The 15344-nt window shown below is 45.6% G+C and overlaps 4 protein-coding genes across 4 annotated transcripts; 1 reads left to right on the forward strand and 3 right to left on the reverse strand.

Moving 5' to 3' along the window:
* Window positions 1-1715: 1715 nt before the first annotated feature.
* FSST1_008569 (uncharacterized protein) lies at window positions 1716-2606 on the reverse strand (the record flags this gene model as incomplete). Its single annotated transcript, XM_083225464.1, has 1 exon — window positions 1716-2606. One exon carries the CDS (start codon window positions 2604-2606, stop codon window positions 1716-1718), a length of 891 nt encoding a protein of 296 aa, XP_083084530.1.
* Window positions 2607-3545: 939 nt separating this feature from the next.
* Window positions 3546-4076, reverse strand: FSST1_008570 (uncharacterized protein; the record flags this gene model as incomplete). The annotated part of the gene is made up of 1 exon (XM_083225465.1): window positions 3546-4076. The coding sequence occupies one exon, from the start codon at window positions 4074-4076 to the stop codon at window positions 3546-3548; it is 531 nt and encodes a 176-aa protein (XP_083084531.1).
* A 6855-nt stretch (window positions 4077-10931) lies between these two features.
* On the forward strand, window positions 10932-12296 carry FSST1_008571 (uncharacterized protein; the record flags this gene model as incomplete). The annotated part of the gene is made up of 1 exon (XM_083225466.1): window positions 10932-12296. One exon carries the CDS (start codon window positions 10932-10934, stop codon window positions 12294-12296), a length of 1365 nt encoding a protein of 454 aa, XP_083084532.1.
* A 601-nt stretch (window positions 12297-12897) lies between these two features.
* FSST1_008572 (uncharacterized protein) lies at window positions 12898-13511 on the reverse strand (the record flags this gene model as incomplete). The annotated part of the gene is made up of 3 exons (XM_083225467.1): window positions 12898-13063; window positions 13113-13349; window positions 13465-13511. The coding sequence occupies 3 exons, from the start codon at window positions 13509-13511 to the stop codon at window positions 12898-12900; spliced, it is 450 nt and encodes a 149-aa protein (XP_083084533.1).
* Window positions 13512-15344: the final 1833 nt, after the last annotated feature.

The following is a 15344-nucleotide window of genomic DNA, read 5'->3' on the forward strand; positions in this document are numbered from 1 at the left end:
GAGATACAGGGGGGGCAACAAGGTTCATTTAGCGGCACACGACAGGGCGCCTTACCCTTACCAATAGACGAGATTTGCAAGGATAACTTTCTTTACAGTCTAAAAAACTATCAATTGCGCAAGTTAATACAGTACACAAAGATACACCCCAAAACTCTGCATAAAAACTTCTTAATTTAGGGCCTTAATTCTCAAAATTCTACAGAACCACGAAAACTTCAACTAAGATTACGCATTAACCTCCTCTCCATCGTTCTTTCCTTCAATTAGCCGTCTTTCTATACAAACTGGCGACAAGCAATCTTGTGGTGAATATCTGATTAGGACAGGGTAGTTCTTGCTCTAAGCTTCTGCATAAATATATAGCTTTCATTCGGTGGTAGTATGAATACTTATAAGACTTGCTTCTATAGGAGGCCACGACTCCGATAACTCGGAGGAATAAATGTAGTAGCGTCCATTGACTTCAGCGACCATATAAACTCTAGCACCGAGTTTAACAAGCTGATCGCTCTTGCTGATTAGGGTCTTACACCTCTTGTATCTCAAGGTACGTTATAGTTGGGCAGATGCGAGCTTGCGCGGGAGTGGCTTTGTGATTCTAAACGTAGAGGGGATCTCTTCGAGGCGCATCATGTTGTTACTTTCTGTGCTCGTTTATCGAAAGATGTGGTTCTGAAAAACTGGGCTGTGTCGTTGTTATATAGTGCGTTTTGTTCTTCAGCTTTCAGTTTTCTGCTTATGCGTCAGCTCCAAGACCTCGGCGCTTATCCGACAACTTTCTGTTTTCTGTTTCAAGAAACGTCCCCCCACCGTTTACTAGTAATAGCATACACAACTTCAAGGATGTTTACCAGTAACCCTCCATACCAAATGTTTACCAGTAATAGTATAGACAACATAAAGAAAGCTTACCAGTAAACCTCCATACTAAATGTTTACCAGTAATAGTACAGACAACGTAAAGACAGGTTACCAGTAAACCTCCCTATCCTCTACCCAATATTTACCAGTAATAGGATACACAACATAAAGACAGCTTACCAGTAAACCTCCATACTAAATGTTTACCAGTAATAGTACAGACAATGTAAAGACAGCTTACCAGTAAACCTCCATACTAAATGTTTACTAGTAATAGTACATACAACGTAAAGACACCTTACCAGTAAACCCTCTACTGAACGTTTACTAGTAATAGATATATAACGTACTGGCGTCTAACTGTGCAGAAATACGAAAAGAATACAACTTAGACCCCGATCCAAACGCGATTGAAAGCAACATTAAGCCGAATCACAGAAACAAAGGACTACCGGTACCTACATCCCCCAAGTACATGCTTTCACCCTATCTAAGTCTTCTCCATCTTTGCCTCGAGGAATCGGTGTACCATACTTCTGCAAATGGCCATGCATGATTTTAAGACCTGTTATCGTTCCCTATTTATTAGTGAGGACTATTTTCGGGAATAATTTGAACTCTCGCTGTTTATTATGCAGGTATCCATAGGAAGCAAGACGAAAGCCCTTGCCCCAAGGTAAAAGGATAACTGCATTCTATTCAAAATCCTCAGGACTGCAGCCCTGCAAGTCCTCTCTGCCTCCTACAGGAATAGTATAGTCTGACCCATGTAAGGCATACCTTTCCAGGATGCCGCAATACTCAGAGCTTGAACCATCGATAGATGTAGTTCGTTGCACAAACGGGAATTGCTAGTTAAGACTATTAAGAGCATAGACTAACCACTTTCTGCGATGGGGATGTCGCCTAATAATCTCCGCGTCGACTTGCTGTTTAGTTTCAGGGTCCATGATTTGGCAAAAATCAGCTCCTGGGTCCTCTGGTGTCGCTCGCAATTCGCGCCTCATGTTTCGTCGCTCTGCGGAATTATAGGTGCCAACACCCTCGGCCTGTAGTGATTCCAATCCTTCCATTACCCGGAAAGCCTCCTCTGCCCTCAACCACATCACGTTTTTGTCTTCACCAAACTTAAGTTTTTGGAAGGTCTTTGGATTATCTAGAAATTCCTTCTGTTTTTGCTTTATAACTTCAGGATCTCCGTTTTTAGATGCTACATACTCCATCCATATAAGAAAGTGAAGAATAGTGTCCTGAGGGTGACCCTGTTTAAAAATTTCACACCCATTTTCAATATAGTTCGATAAATCAGCATCATCGCAGCACTTCGCGGACAAAGCTGGTAGGGTCTCGTCCACGGTCGCTAGAAACGATTCCTCGGCCTTTGTTAAAGCTTTTGAGGGGGCAGTGCCCGCTGAAGTAGTGCCTGATGAAGTGGTGCCTGTAGCCGCTGAAGTAGTGCCTGTAGTGCCTGTAGTGCCTGCAGTAGCCGCTGAAGTAGTGCCTGTAGTGCCTGTAGTGCCTGTAGTGCCTGCAGTAGCCGCTGAAGTAGTGCCTGTAGTGCCTGCAGTAGCCGCTGAAGTAGTGCCTGTAGTGCCTGCAGTAGCCGCTGAAGTAGTGCCTGTAGTGTCTGTAGTGCCTGCAGTAGCCGCTGAAGTAGTGCCTGTAGTGCCTGTAGTGCCTGCAGTAGCTGCTGAAGTAATTGCTGCTTGCGCAAGTAATTCCTGACGTTTCTCGTCGGACATATTGTTCAACAACGAACGAAGTTGTTCTTCATTTGGATCCGTCGGCTTCGGACTGCCAGGCCTAGAGCCGTGTGGGGTAAGCAAAGTGGCCATCGAGATTGTAGTATCAGGATAAATAAAATGGGAATTTCTTCGAGGATATGTTATCAGCTCTAATTATAGGACAGATAATTAAAGTGACTGTTGGCTTCTTTTATAGATGCAGTCTACATGTCTAGTGGGCCAGGAAGACTCTGAGCAGAGTCTTGCATATCACAGGAAGCAGAAAGGGCTACCTGCAGGACAATGTTTACTGGGTTCTGAATTCGGTCTTCTGAAATTAGAGAGGCACCTATCAGTCACGTACTCATTCACTTATAGTCAGTATAATTAACATTCGCTGCCCAGTGCATAACTTAATAGACAATTCACAACGTACCTAGTTCATTACCATGCCACAGCAAGAGCTCAAAGAACAGCTTCCTGTCAACAGGCCACCAACACCAAATCTATTTGTCAGTCCTCTCTACATTAAACACCAGCTTAACTCAACATTGCCTTCCACAGCAACTGGTATTTCGCCCAGCCGCAGGGAAATATATCAACTGTCCCGCGTAGAGCTATTGCGCTTACTGCACAGAAAGAGAAGAGATACAACCATCCGCCAATTGAAAGCTATGGAGCTTACCCATATTTCCCAAACATCATAGGCATCAGAACTTTCTACCAAAAGAGGCAACAGTAAAGAATCTAGTCTATCAGAAGCTGTGAGGGGCTTGGTATTAGAGGACTGCGTTGAACAAGGGGATCAAACTTCTGTATCACGATGCAAGCTGTGTGGAAGATCTAATTAGTGCATAGACACAACAATAAGGAAGATTTTATAACAGAGATCAAAATAGTACAAATATATTCGCACGACTAACCCATACCGCCATTATACAAGATTTTTAGAAGAGCCTAATCATCAAACCACGTCGATGTACTCCTTTCTCTCTTTCGTCGCTGCTCTTCCGCATCGTCCGGGGACGCCTCTCGATGGCGCTTCCGGGTCGGTGGTTGGCCACTGAGACTGTGTTGGTGCGCAGGCCTGCTGCTGCGATCATCCACCTTGGTGATTTCCAGATCCGCCCAGCTCGGCTCCAATGGTGAGATTGACTCGCTTGTCGACGGACAATTCAGTCGAAGCGACCCAAAATCAAGGACGCAAGGCGAAGGGCGGGTTTTTTGTGACTGTGACTGTGACTGTGTCTGTGTCTGTGTCTGTGTGTCTGCCCTTGGCCTCTCTGGTAGACTGCCAGCATTCTGCCAGGAAGGAATTAGGTTAGGGTCCGTTTTGTAACGGAGTACTGTGCCGTCTTCCTCATTCTTGATGTAGAGGGCCACTCGCACGCCAAGGTTTGTGAGATCCTTGCATTTTCGCATAAGGCCCTCTGTGCGAATCTTGAAGCTGCGTGCTCGATCTTGGGGTTCTTTCCAGGGTTTAGGCATGATTAAGAGAGACTGGGAGCGTTTCTGTATTATATTATAGAGAGATAGCTAAGAAGCATGAAGCATAAGTTGGGTGAAGGGGGTTGGCAGCTTTATGTCACAGGATGGAGAGATAAGAGACTGAATCTAGAACGATATTTCGTTAGGAGCAGCGCTGTGAACAATAGAAGCTGCTATTTTTGTCAGTCCTCCGCATTTTAGTAACCGCGCGCTTAAGCTTCTGAAATACCAGCTCCATAGGTAGGTACATAAGCGCTCTAGCTCGCCGACGCGGGATGGGGAGACCCTCTAGTCCCTGCATAGCGCACTATGGATTTTGCCCGCATTTATCTGTATATACTCTGTGGAGCACTAGCACTGCCCGTGCTCTTTATCGTGATGCGTTTCATTTACCTTTCCGTCGAGCCACACCTGCGAGTCAGGGCTACACGGTTTAAATATTCTAAGATCAAGTTCGGCAGTGTTGGTAGAGCCACTGGTTTGCAACTATTAACACTTGTACTGTATTTTGCAGTCAACGGTTTTCTTCTCGGTATCGGCATCAATGACTGGGCGGAATTGGAGCAAAGGGCTGCAGCAATCGCTTCGGCAAACTTGATGCTTGTCTTCCTAGGCGGCAGAACTAATTCCCTGTCGGACTTTGCTCAGATTTCCCTTCCGACGTATCTCTTCGGTCACCGCTGGATTGGAGTCGTCGCGACTTGCGAGGCTATGGTCCATTCAGGCCTGGCCCTATCACGTCGTCAAAATCTTGATGCTTTATCCAAGTCGGGTTATATTGTAAGTTCTCCTATCCTACCCTACTTTTGTGTAAATATCAAGTCTGACTAAGGATTTGGCTGCTGGTGGCTTGCTACTGATCCTCTTCTCTGCTGTGTTCCTCCGAAAACGATTTGGGCGATTTTTCGGTCTATTTTATCTGCTATGCTCTATGATAGCACTTGGCGGTCTCGTCTGGCATATCTGCCTTTAGAAATCCGCTTCGGCCAGGATACCAGTATTTGTCTCTTGTGGGCTATTGGCATGCACTTATCTCTATCGATTAGTCCGTATGTTCGTTCTCGGGTATACAGAAGGACTTTTGAAGAAAATATGGGATGACGGAAATATCATGCGGATTTAACTAGGAACTAATAAGCTAGTCCCTGTCTTTCCAGGTTGCTATTTTTATGTTTTCTTCCGTGGTCTGCTTCCTTTTTATGACCTCTTCCATGGTTATGCTATGATGCCAGTATGGGGATAGCCGGACTAATATATGAAAGGTGGAGTGTCGGAGCTAATCTTCCTGCTCATGCGTGCCTATGGCCACCACTGCCGCTTATTGAAATCCATCCTACCAGGAAGCAGGCTCCGGCTCGATGGTCCGTATGGCAAAGACCTTAAGCTTCATACTTTTGAAACTGTTGTACTTACTGCAAAGGGGCTGGGTATCTTAGGCATACTCCCTTTCGCCCTCCACCTGGCCGCTCGAGGCGACATGACAATAAATTGCGCGATAAGTCTGCAAGGCTACGGGACTCAAGTGAGCCTGTCTTCGGCGACCTTAGTCGGAATGTAGACTTAATTTGGTGGTTGGAATATGATGACCAGGACAGGTGGGTCCAGGATTAACTTCGAATCCTACAGGGAGTTGACGATAAGGTACATTGATCCAATTGTCAAAACCTTCACTTATTAATAGCTATAAGTTCTTGGTTGTTTGGTGTGTGTACCCTGTAAAGAGAAATCCAGAATGCAAGCTTCCTTTCAAGAGTGATGAATATTGGTCGAGGAGATATAATTTTGGCTTCGAAGAGTTCTCAAGGGAGCTGCGCCAGGAGGCCTGGTACCCAGGTCGGACCGTGGTTATCAGTAAGTACCTATTCAGGCGGGAGAGAAATTTATAGAGCTAACTACCAGTAGCTTCTGGCGATGATAAATTCGTCAATATAATGCGCGATTTAGTGGTATAAAATACGATATCGAAACGCATTATTAAATTCGCTGATACAGAGTATCATATGCAGCCGGGAGGATTTAAATTATTATTCTACAACTCCCCCAGCGTATAAGACTTATAGGTAGCTATAAACAGAATGTCTCCCCCTGCGACTGAGATCGAGATGACAGAGATGGATATTTCTGAATAGCGCGAGTATAAAATAAAGGAAATTGTCTAGCTAGAATAATTTATTATGCTTTTTTTCTTTCTTTTTCTTTTAAGATACAGTCGCAATACTATTTAAGGTAAGAAAGAAAAAGGCATATAAAGTTCAGTATAAACTGCAGATTAAAAACTAAGGTATATAAGATTAAGAAGCAGAGAAGAAAAAAAGAAGGAAGAGAGAAATAAGCACCTTAAGGTATAATATATCAGTTTATTTTACTATATTATTTATTGCTTAAATCTAACTCTGCCTTCCTGATGGTATAAATCTGCCTAATTTATCGCTTAACACTTGAATTTCTTCCTATAACCTAAAAGCTTCATTCCCAGTCTCAGATAAATAATAATGGTCTCTTCTGCCAAACGAACAATCCAACCCTTGATCTTCAATAAGCTTCCCTAACTTATAAGGACAGTTGCTAACGCTCTGCTCTCCAATCAGTTGATCACCAAGTCTAACATCTACCGCGGTTTCTATCGCGTTTATCTGTACTCTGAGGACTTTCAGGAAAGGTTCCCTATTGCGGCAGTGTGCCAAGATTGTTGGCGTAACTAAGGTTTCGGCAGTCCATGTGGCTTCTGCCCCACGATAATGTACGTTGGTATTCCTCTGAAACAGGTTCCTGGCGAGACTTATCATCTCTCCGCCGGGGGGTATGCGACATAAAAGACGTACTAAAATCGTTTCCGGCGGAGAATAAAGCGCCGGTCGGCTTGCTGCTTTAATATAGAATAAACAAGAGAGCATGCGTTAAGCGACAAAGTGGAGAGACAGGGCGTTATATAGTCCACCCATGTAGCGTACAGTAAAACCAGGGTCTCGGCAATGAAAAGCAGGGGACATCCTATATTTCTAATCAGTTTTTTCATTTTTGCTCTTCTTCCCTCATATAGGTTGGGCATAACTATTAACTTATGCTGAGTTTTGCTCAACAGAATAATGACCTTTAAAAATGAAAACCATGTTCGTACCCTTACAGGTAGCCGTTTGTCCCATCCTCTAAGTCAGATTCTTACCAAAGGAAACAAGAGATTGACGCCTGTTAACTTTAGGGTCGCTGAGGTTCTTCAGGTGATATTGACAATCCGATAAGCTCCATCCCTCCAGAAAGATGGTCTGGACAAAGAAAAGTCCTGTTGTGGTGTCAGCATGGGAGCAAACGGGATAGACATTCTAGTTTTGACAAACCGATGCCCGATCCAACTACAAGATCGAAATGTTCTTGCAGAGACAGGGGCAGCCCAATGCTGGATTGTAAATCTTTAAGGAACTTGATCATGGTCCATTTATTAGCAGACGTGCCCCCCAGCTCAAGCACACGGTTGCCACCAGTCGGCGGTTGGAGAAGGATCAGTTCTCCATTACGCTTTCTGCACAGAGGACACTTCGTAACTCGTATGTCTGGTGAGGCGGGGGAATCTCGAGTACCACAAATAACAACACAAGCATCGCAAAGCCGGTGCTTGCAACCTAGCGTTATAGAAGCCGATCCAACCACGCAGACGAAACAGACATTACTCGCAGTGCAGTCACGCCAAGCGGACTGGTATCGTTCAATCAATCGAAGGTGAGCAAGAGCTGAAGAACCATTATGTCTTGCCATGGAAAACTTTACAAAGTTTTCGCAGACCTTTTCTAGAAATCCATTCCCCAGAAAGCTTTCCGCCTGGCATAACGCGGCCCTGTAGGTCTTCTCGAAGGTAAGGTGCGGGGGGAAAACTGAGTTCACAGTGTTAGTGGATATGACGATGGAACCAGTGGGTCGGTTGGACAGTTACAATGCATGTCAGGAGGGTGAGCGTCAAGCTCAAGGGCTGACGCTATCACGGTCACGTAATCGAGGTCGACATCTTCCGTGGCCGAAACAAAACGAATTAACCTTTCTGCGAGTTGATGTTGCAGAGGGTTTCGAAAACGGACGGCTTGGTAAAAGTCAATCTGCTGGCCGGTGGCCTGCCCGAATTGGAGCACAGCAGTTTGGAAGAAACGCTTGACATGGTCGCTACTAAAGCCATATCCCGCCAGATCTCGAAGGGCAAAGGACTCTTCTGTCTAGCATTGAAATTCCGAGGCAGCTTTCCAGGTTGGCACCAGTCGCAAGCTCTCGAAAGCTGTCTCTCCCTGCATATATATAGGGGAGGCCAGCTTCGTTCGGATGTTATTCGCCTCTCCGGAGGCGGAACCTATGATTCTCGACTGCAAGCGACTTTCAAAAGACTCCATTTGTCTTCTATTGCGCCAATGATACAGGATCATGATTCTTGGTGGGCAGGGGATTGTTGTTAATCTTGCCCGATGAGCCTAAGATGCGAGAATCTCTATCACTGGTCCTACACCGCCTAGATTATCAATAAATAATAGCACTGTTGAAGTAAACGGAAAAAGCAGTTGCTAATATATGTTAAACGCGAACTGTGATATTCTGTGGGGCGGGCTATCTCGATTTAGAGGGTACTGGAGAGGGTGTAACGCCTTTTCTCCATTGTGCCGATATTGCTGAGCACTGTTGAGAGTACTATTGTTATGCAACTTATAGTCCAGAATGAGTGTAGCCAATTGTAATGGTCTTAGGAGAATGCCAGTATTGACAGGAATTTTATTACTGAGGCCGATAGTTCGATAAAAGTGTCGTTTCTTAACCCCCCCAATGGAGAGGACGATTCTGGGTTGGAAGGCTTGACAGTCAAAGACAGAGTAAGCTAGGCGGTGCTCCACGAGAATGGGAGAAAGCTCCTGCTTCTCGCCTAAACGCACATCAATCCAGTTATGAGCCGATATTGTTATGTTCTTCCCAAGTTTCCAAGGCTATAGACAGCGCCTTTATGGCTATATGTATATGGTTGTCTCAATCTTTTCACATTTACGAGTCTCTGTTTTCTGTATACATCATGTTGTCAGCCCCCTTGTCTCCCGAACTTTAGCGCTGCTGAGAGTTTCCTGTAAAGTATGCACCAAGTTCAGGAACCTGAAAGCAGGTGTAGAATAAAAGGATAAAGCAAGATGCACCATTTTATCGTAAATGACTATACAAACTCGCGATGTATGCATAGATAGCATGGAGCTCATTAGGATTGTCCGCTGCCCAGTTACTTCGCTGCTGCCATATGGAGGTGGAAGGCAGACTGACCTTAATGTGGTTAGACGACTTGCCAAATATTTCGACAAAAACGAGTGTAAGTGGGACGATGAGGTCAACTTCGTCTATGGTATTATCACGCATAACGATCTAAGGCAAATACTCACGGTCTTACAAACCTCCGAAAGGGCACTAAGGCACACAGTTCTTCGCAAGGAATATCCGCTGCTATCGGATCGGCCCATAGCCTGTCTCGACGGTCGTCATAGGATTCGTGCTGCTGTGAGGCATAAACCGCTATCTTGGTGGGTGGTGAAACTCCTGTGTGTACAGGGTACCTGGATTGAATTCCCTCTAAAGATAGCGCTGTCCACAACCGATTATTAGCTTATCCAGGACAAGATTGAATCCACGTCAAGAGAAGCTTCATATTCTGACGCAGAGGTTTACCGATTGCTTTGAAAATATAACCAGAAGCATGATGCGCTAAGATTCAAAGAGAGACTTAGTTGACTTTCAGCCCTTAAGCAAATCAGCATGAAGGGCCTACTGAAGCGGGAACAGCTTGTTCAAGGTCTGGATGCTCTCTTGAAGTTCCCTGGCATTATGGCAGGCCTACAGCTTGGCAATGTCTATAAGCACCTGGCTCTGCATATTAATAAAAATATTTCCCAGTACTTTTATTACACCCTACGTATTTGGGAGTTTATCACCGACGATGACCATCGTATTAACGCAGCAGTTGATATCGAAACCGTCCGGTGCCTATAATTCCATGCTCCAGTCACCAGCTTCGGAGACAGAGTAGCAATCCACCGTATGTTTAACCAAGGGATCCTCTTCGAGGGGCTGAACCACGATCTGCGCAAGCAAGTTCGGGAATGCGTGTTGTCTATTTAAGTTATTATTCCAAGCATTGAGACTTTCCACGAAAATATGAAATACATATCGATAGGCGCTAGGATATTGAGGAAGTATATAATTGATACCCCCATTCCTCCCCGACCCGAGTCCAACCGGAATAAATTGTCGTTATTCGAGAGCCTCGCAAGTTGCTGGTCAGCGGAGGCACGAACGGTTGAGGTGGAGGATGGCAAAATAGCAATAAGCCCAGGAGTTCTAAGTGTTTGGCTTGCGTATAGGACATTGTTCGTTGCTGCTCTGAGAGGTTTTGCACAATTGTCCTCAGATTACCCGCGGCAAGATGTGAGAGGAGAAACCATGCCTGCTGTGGCAGAAGCGATTCGCATTGCCTCGCTTTCTTAACTCGCGCAGGAAGTCGGATTCACGAATTCTAAGACAAATGATAATCTAACGTCACCGCGTGGTCATCCAACACTTCAACAATATGTTCCCTGCAGTGGTCGAGCACCGGATTGGAGGGCAGGTATACCTTTTACCAAGAGCTATTATCAGGTCCGACTGCAAGCCTTCTATCAAGTGCTAAGCGATCCTGTCTTGCAAGGAGACAAAGTTAGCCCTCTCTTTGTATTCCGTGATATTATTAACGCATTCTTTGAGAAGAATGTGGGAGTTAAATATCAAGGCCATGTTGATCTCCCTTCTCTCGATTCTCGGGCGTCTAACACTCTGGAATCTGAGGTGAATTCCGAGCCAATCCAGGATACTGAGATGGAGGATTCGGATAGAAACCAACCAGCCGAGATATCAGCGGCACGGCTTGCTCGGCCGCCCATACCCAATGCACTAAAGGCTAAATCTAGACGGATCAAGAAGCATAACAAGAGGAGGACCGGGTCGCATGTACCATTTGTACCGGAAGTCCAACAGTCTGCGCAAGTTGAGACAGCCTCAGATGAGCTGATGTATGACCAGGCTTCGTCTAAAGCCCTATCAAGCGATCAACATGACAAGGCCGGGAACCCTGAAACTAGTATTGAGAGACGAGCTTTCCGTGATATCGCACCTTATAGGTTGGAGAACGAACTTCCCCATGGCGAACAGATCAACACCACCGAAAGTCAAGAATACACTATTGAGAGACAGGATTATTGTGATCCCCAGCCGCTTCACGATTTAGAGATATCGCCAAACGAATTGCAGCTAGAAACAAGAGGAGCCTCAGACCATATACAAGACGAGACTTTTCTCCATAACCAGACTATCACCAGGCTAAACCACCGTAGCCCTGCAAGCGTCTCACTCGAGGTAAACAATCTCATAGAGATCAACCCAATTGATAAAGCGGCTATACAGCTAGAATCACAGGCAGACCTATTCAATAACTTAGAGAGTATTTCTAAGCCAGACAATCAGCAGATCCCTCAAGAACGAGATCAGCGAACTCCCCCACCAATTAATAGTATAAGAGAGGAACTCATAGATGAACAAGCAAACATCATTTCAACAGCAGGATCGGCAAGGCATACCCCAGATACTGGAGAGCCCGAGACACTGCCTTTACGGGCAAGCGGGGAACCCAGATACGAACAGGCAACAGTAGGATCAGCAAGGGATACTCCTGAAGAGCCCGAGATACCGCCTTCGCGGGCAAGCGGAGAAATAGTTGGATCAGCAAGGGATACTCCTGAAGAGCCCGAGATACCGCCTTCGCGGGCAAGCGGAGAAATAGTTGGATCAGCAAGGGATACTCTTGAAGAGCCTGAGATACTGCCTTCACGGGCAAGCGAGGGATCAGCAAGGGATACTTCAGATGTTAGAGAGCGTGAGACACTGCCTTCGCGGGCAAGCGGAGAACCCAGCTATGAACAGGAAACAGTAGGATCAGCAAGGTATACTCCAGACTCTGAAGAGCCTGAGACGCTACCTCTTCGAGCTACAGAGCGGGTAGGCAGACCCAAGCGGACCGATGCTCCATCCCTACAACTGGAAGCGGTTGCAGGGAAAAAGAGAAAGCAGGAGACGACGAATTCTACAGATACTAGTTCAAGCGTAAGCGTTCCTCCTATCCGAGGTATGCAGCCACAAGCTCCAAGGAAGCGAAAAGCTCCAAGGATGTCAGAGAACCTCCCATAATAAGAGAACAATGTTGCTGCCGCTATGGTCGATGTGACTGTCGGGTTTCGCCGTCCCCATAAAAGGTGACTAATGCAGTTGTGATTGGTTACCGGTTGTCTGGTAACCTCAGACTAGCTCAGGTAGCTCACACCATCTTTTCTAGTCTACGTATCTCAGATGGAGACTTTTTTTTACATTTGTTGGCGCTAGATCGATGTGCATAAGCGGCACAGTCGAAATAACGCGGCCTCATCACCAGAACTGCTCTAAAGTCCAGTCTATTTGACCCTGGCTGCAACCTGTTGGTTGTTTGTATTATCACATTATGAGACCATTGCTTATCAAGCAGATAGAAACTTTGCCTCGGGTACGCTTACGCGAAAATAAATGGGTAACGGCAAGAATTTAGCGCAAAGTGCTTGTGTATCTATTTGTACAACAACCTATCGGATCTGCCGTTCATGCATGGGGCCTGCCATGCGTGTGACCATGCATCCTGTCGAGATCACATGACTGCTACTTCAGCCTTGCACCTATCACGTTCGTCGACGTCTGCCATCTCATTCTCCAACTGGCTTGCAAAGCAGGTAAAGAACTTGTCCATTCCCTTTTTGATCGTCTAGATAGAGCTACGCACTTCCTCTTCATGAAGGGATCGCTGTGCCTCCATCCTGTCTTCGAGATTGGCAAGGCATGTTTTCAGCTCTCCCATTAGACTGCCTACACGGCCAAGCCCATGCTCCATACGATCAAGTCGGCGAACGATCTGGCTTTGGAACTCGGAGCTGTCGACTGTCAGTATCTCTCGCTTAGGTTAGTCATGCCCTCGCTTACTTCTGGTTATTATTCTCCATCTGCTCTGGTCGTAGAACTAGATTCAGTGTGCATAGCTGAGGGGAACCTGCTCCTGGAGTACCCAGGGATAGCGACGGTACACCCGAATAAGTCAATAGGGGTGTGTTGAATACGTTAGGCTCGCTGTATGTGCTGGAATTGTGCAAGGGGACGGCGGTGTTGCTCAGGTCGAAGCTGGAATTCCAAGAGTCAAAGAATCCATTGTTGGCAGGTTGCCTGTCTGGTTAGGCCCAATAGGGGCTTCCGGAAACACCACGGTTCATATTTTGCTGGTTATGTAAAAACATTGCTGATAATTAATTTGTTAATGGAATAAAGCCGGTACCCTGACCTTATATGCTTAAGAGGCTGGCTGAATTCAGACGTGATCTGCTGCATGTGCGAGTTTGTGTGTGTCTGTGTGTTGAGGGATGCAATGGTGTTATAACCAGCCGAGAAGGCCCACCTTCATAAGCGCCGCCCTATTCTTGTTTCTGGATTTCAACAGCGGCTAACTTTTTAAGTTCCGGCTTTCTGTTTACTGTAAAATGCGATGAGCACGAAGTCAGGCATTATATAAGAACCCATCAATACACCGTCTAGATACATTCATCAACCATTGAGTGCAAAAATGAGAATTCTTATTTTACTGACTGTCTTTTTCTACTCTGCCATGACCATGGCGAGCTTCCCTTCTATTTGTCTCTATAACCCGGTTGCAATGGAAGCCGGGATATCTCTGGTAACCATGAGGTAGCATGCGCCCCCAGCAGGATTTGCACACTTTTCTGACTTTCTAGGATAACAAATCCTGACTTAGCGTCATATTCTGCATCCCTCTATTTTAAGAACCCAAACTATCTCCCCATCAGATACAATTTTGGGCCCATGACCTGCTCCAATACGGCGCTAGTTAGCTTCCCAGTCCCCCTCAACGCTCCTTCCGGGGGGGCATACATTCTATAGTAAGGAATATACAATGTTTCCAAGGCCTGCAAGAGACTTATAAATTCGTTTAGGCAATGCGGTAGTGAATCACCAACATGCATTCGCGCCAGCATATCCGGTGGCCGCCCAGGTATTAATCTCGATATCGGACCACTGAACTTCGCTTATAAGAATAATTCGATCGACATCTATCCAGGCGCAGCGCTTCTAGATATCCCGGAGCTTCACACAAGACCGCATTCTGCAAGTATTGTCACAAATTTCATCACACAAACAATAGAGAAGTCAACAAGTCAAACTGTCCAAGTAATCACTGTAACCAATACAGTAGTAGTAAAAGACAAGGAGGAGAAGACTCGTTTCGTCTACCCGACCTTTACGCCCAACCCTTTCTGGTCTCTCATATCTCAAGGCACTAGTCCTGCGACTCCCACTGCCACCCCGACTCCAAGCAAGATAGACATCGGCACAGTGGGTACAGTTGGTCTTCCTAGAGCAACCATAGGTGAGTTAAAGCCCAACATCATATCTCACATAACTTACTCTCTTTCTCAGTACACTCAAAGATAAGCTTCGTCAAAGTAACTAATACAGCTGGTACACTGGGTTGCTTTATATCATATGTTACTGGTTTTGCTATCCTTATGATTTATCTTTGAAACTGTCTCATTAATACATCACATCCATCTTCCAGGTCCTGGTCAACTTGTGAATTCCGCGTTGTTTTGGTAAACTAGTTACTCATTTAGGGGTCAAAATACATACGCATCTTATTCACTGCTCAGATCCTCGTGCCCTCATTTTCAATGAATAATTATCCGGACTCATTGCCTTCAGGGTTGAGGGACTAAAGGGTACTCTTCGATAGGTCTGCCATCGGGGTTAACACAAAACACGCCTCAATAAAGGGAGCGTACCTTTTTGATGGACGACATCCGAGTGTCAAGCGCATAAAGTCTCTCTCTTAACTCAGAGGCAAGCCTTTCTACAGAATATTAACAGTTACAATACTCAGCTAAGCGGTTACAATCGCATATAAATTTTATATCAGGAAACATAATGCCATTAAAGACCTAAGAGACAGAGCTACCGCGAGAAAAAGGAGGATTTATATCTGTATTTATCTCTGCCAGAAGTTATAAATAAACCACTCTGTTCACTGCTCCCCTCCCACACCTAGTCACTAGACGCATTCCCCTCTTCCATGGATTTCCATGGTGCTGCAGGTGCGAATAGGGTGTCTAGTGCACAAGGCTCCTTCTCGGAGCTGGGTAAGACCTAAGG

The sequence above is a fragment of the Fusarium sambucinum genome, chromosome II, assembly GCF_050947815.1.
Source record: "Fusarium sambucinum isolate potato_lamoka chromosome II, whole genome shotgun sequence".
Lineage (NCBI taxonomy): Eukaryota > Fungi > Ascomycota > Sordariomycetes > Hypocreales > Nectriaceae > Fusarium > Fusarium sambucinum.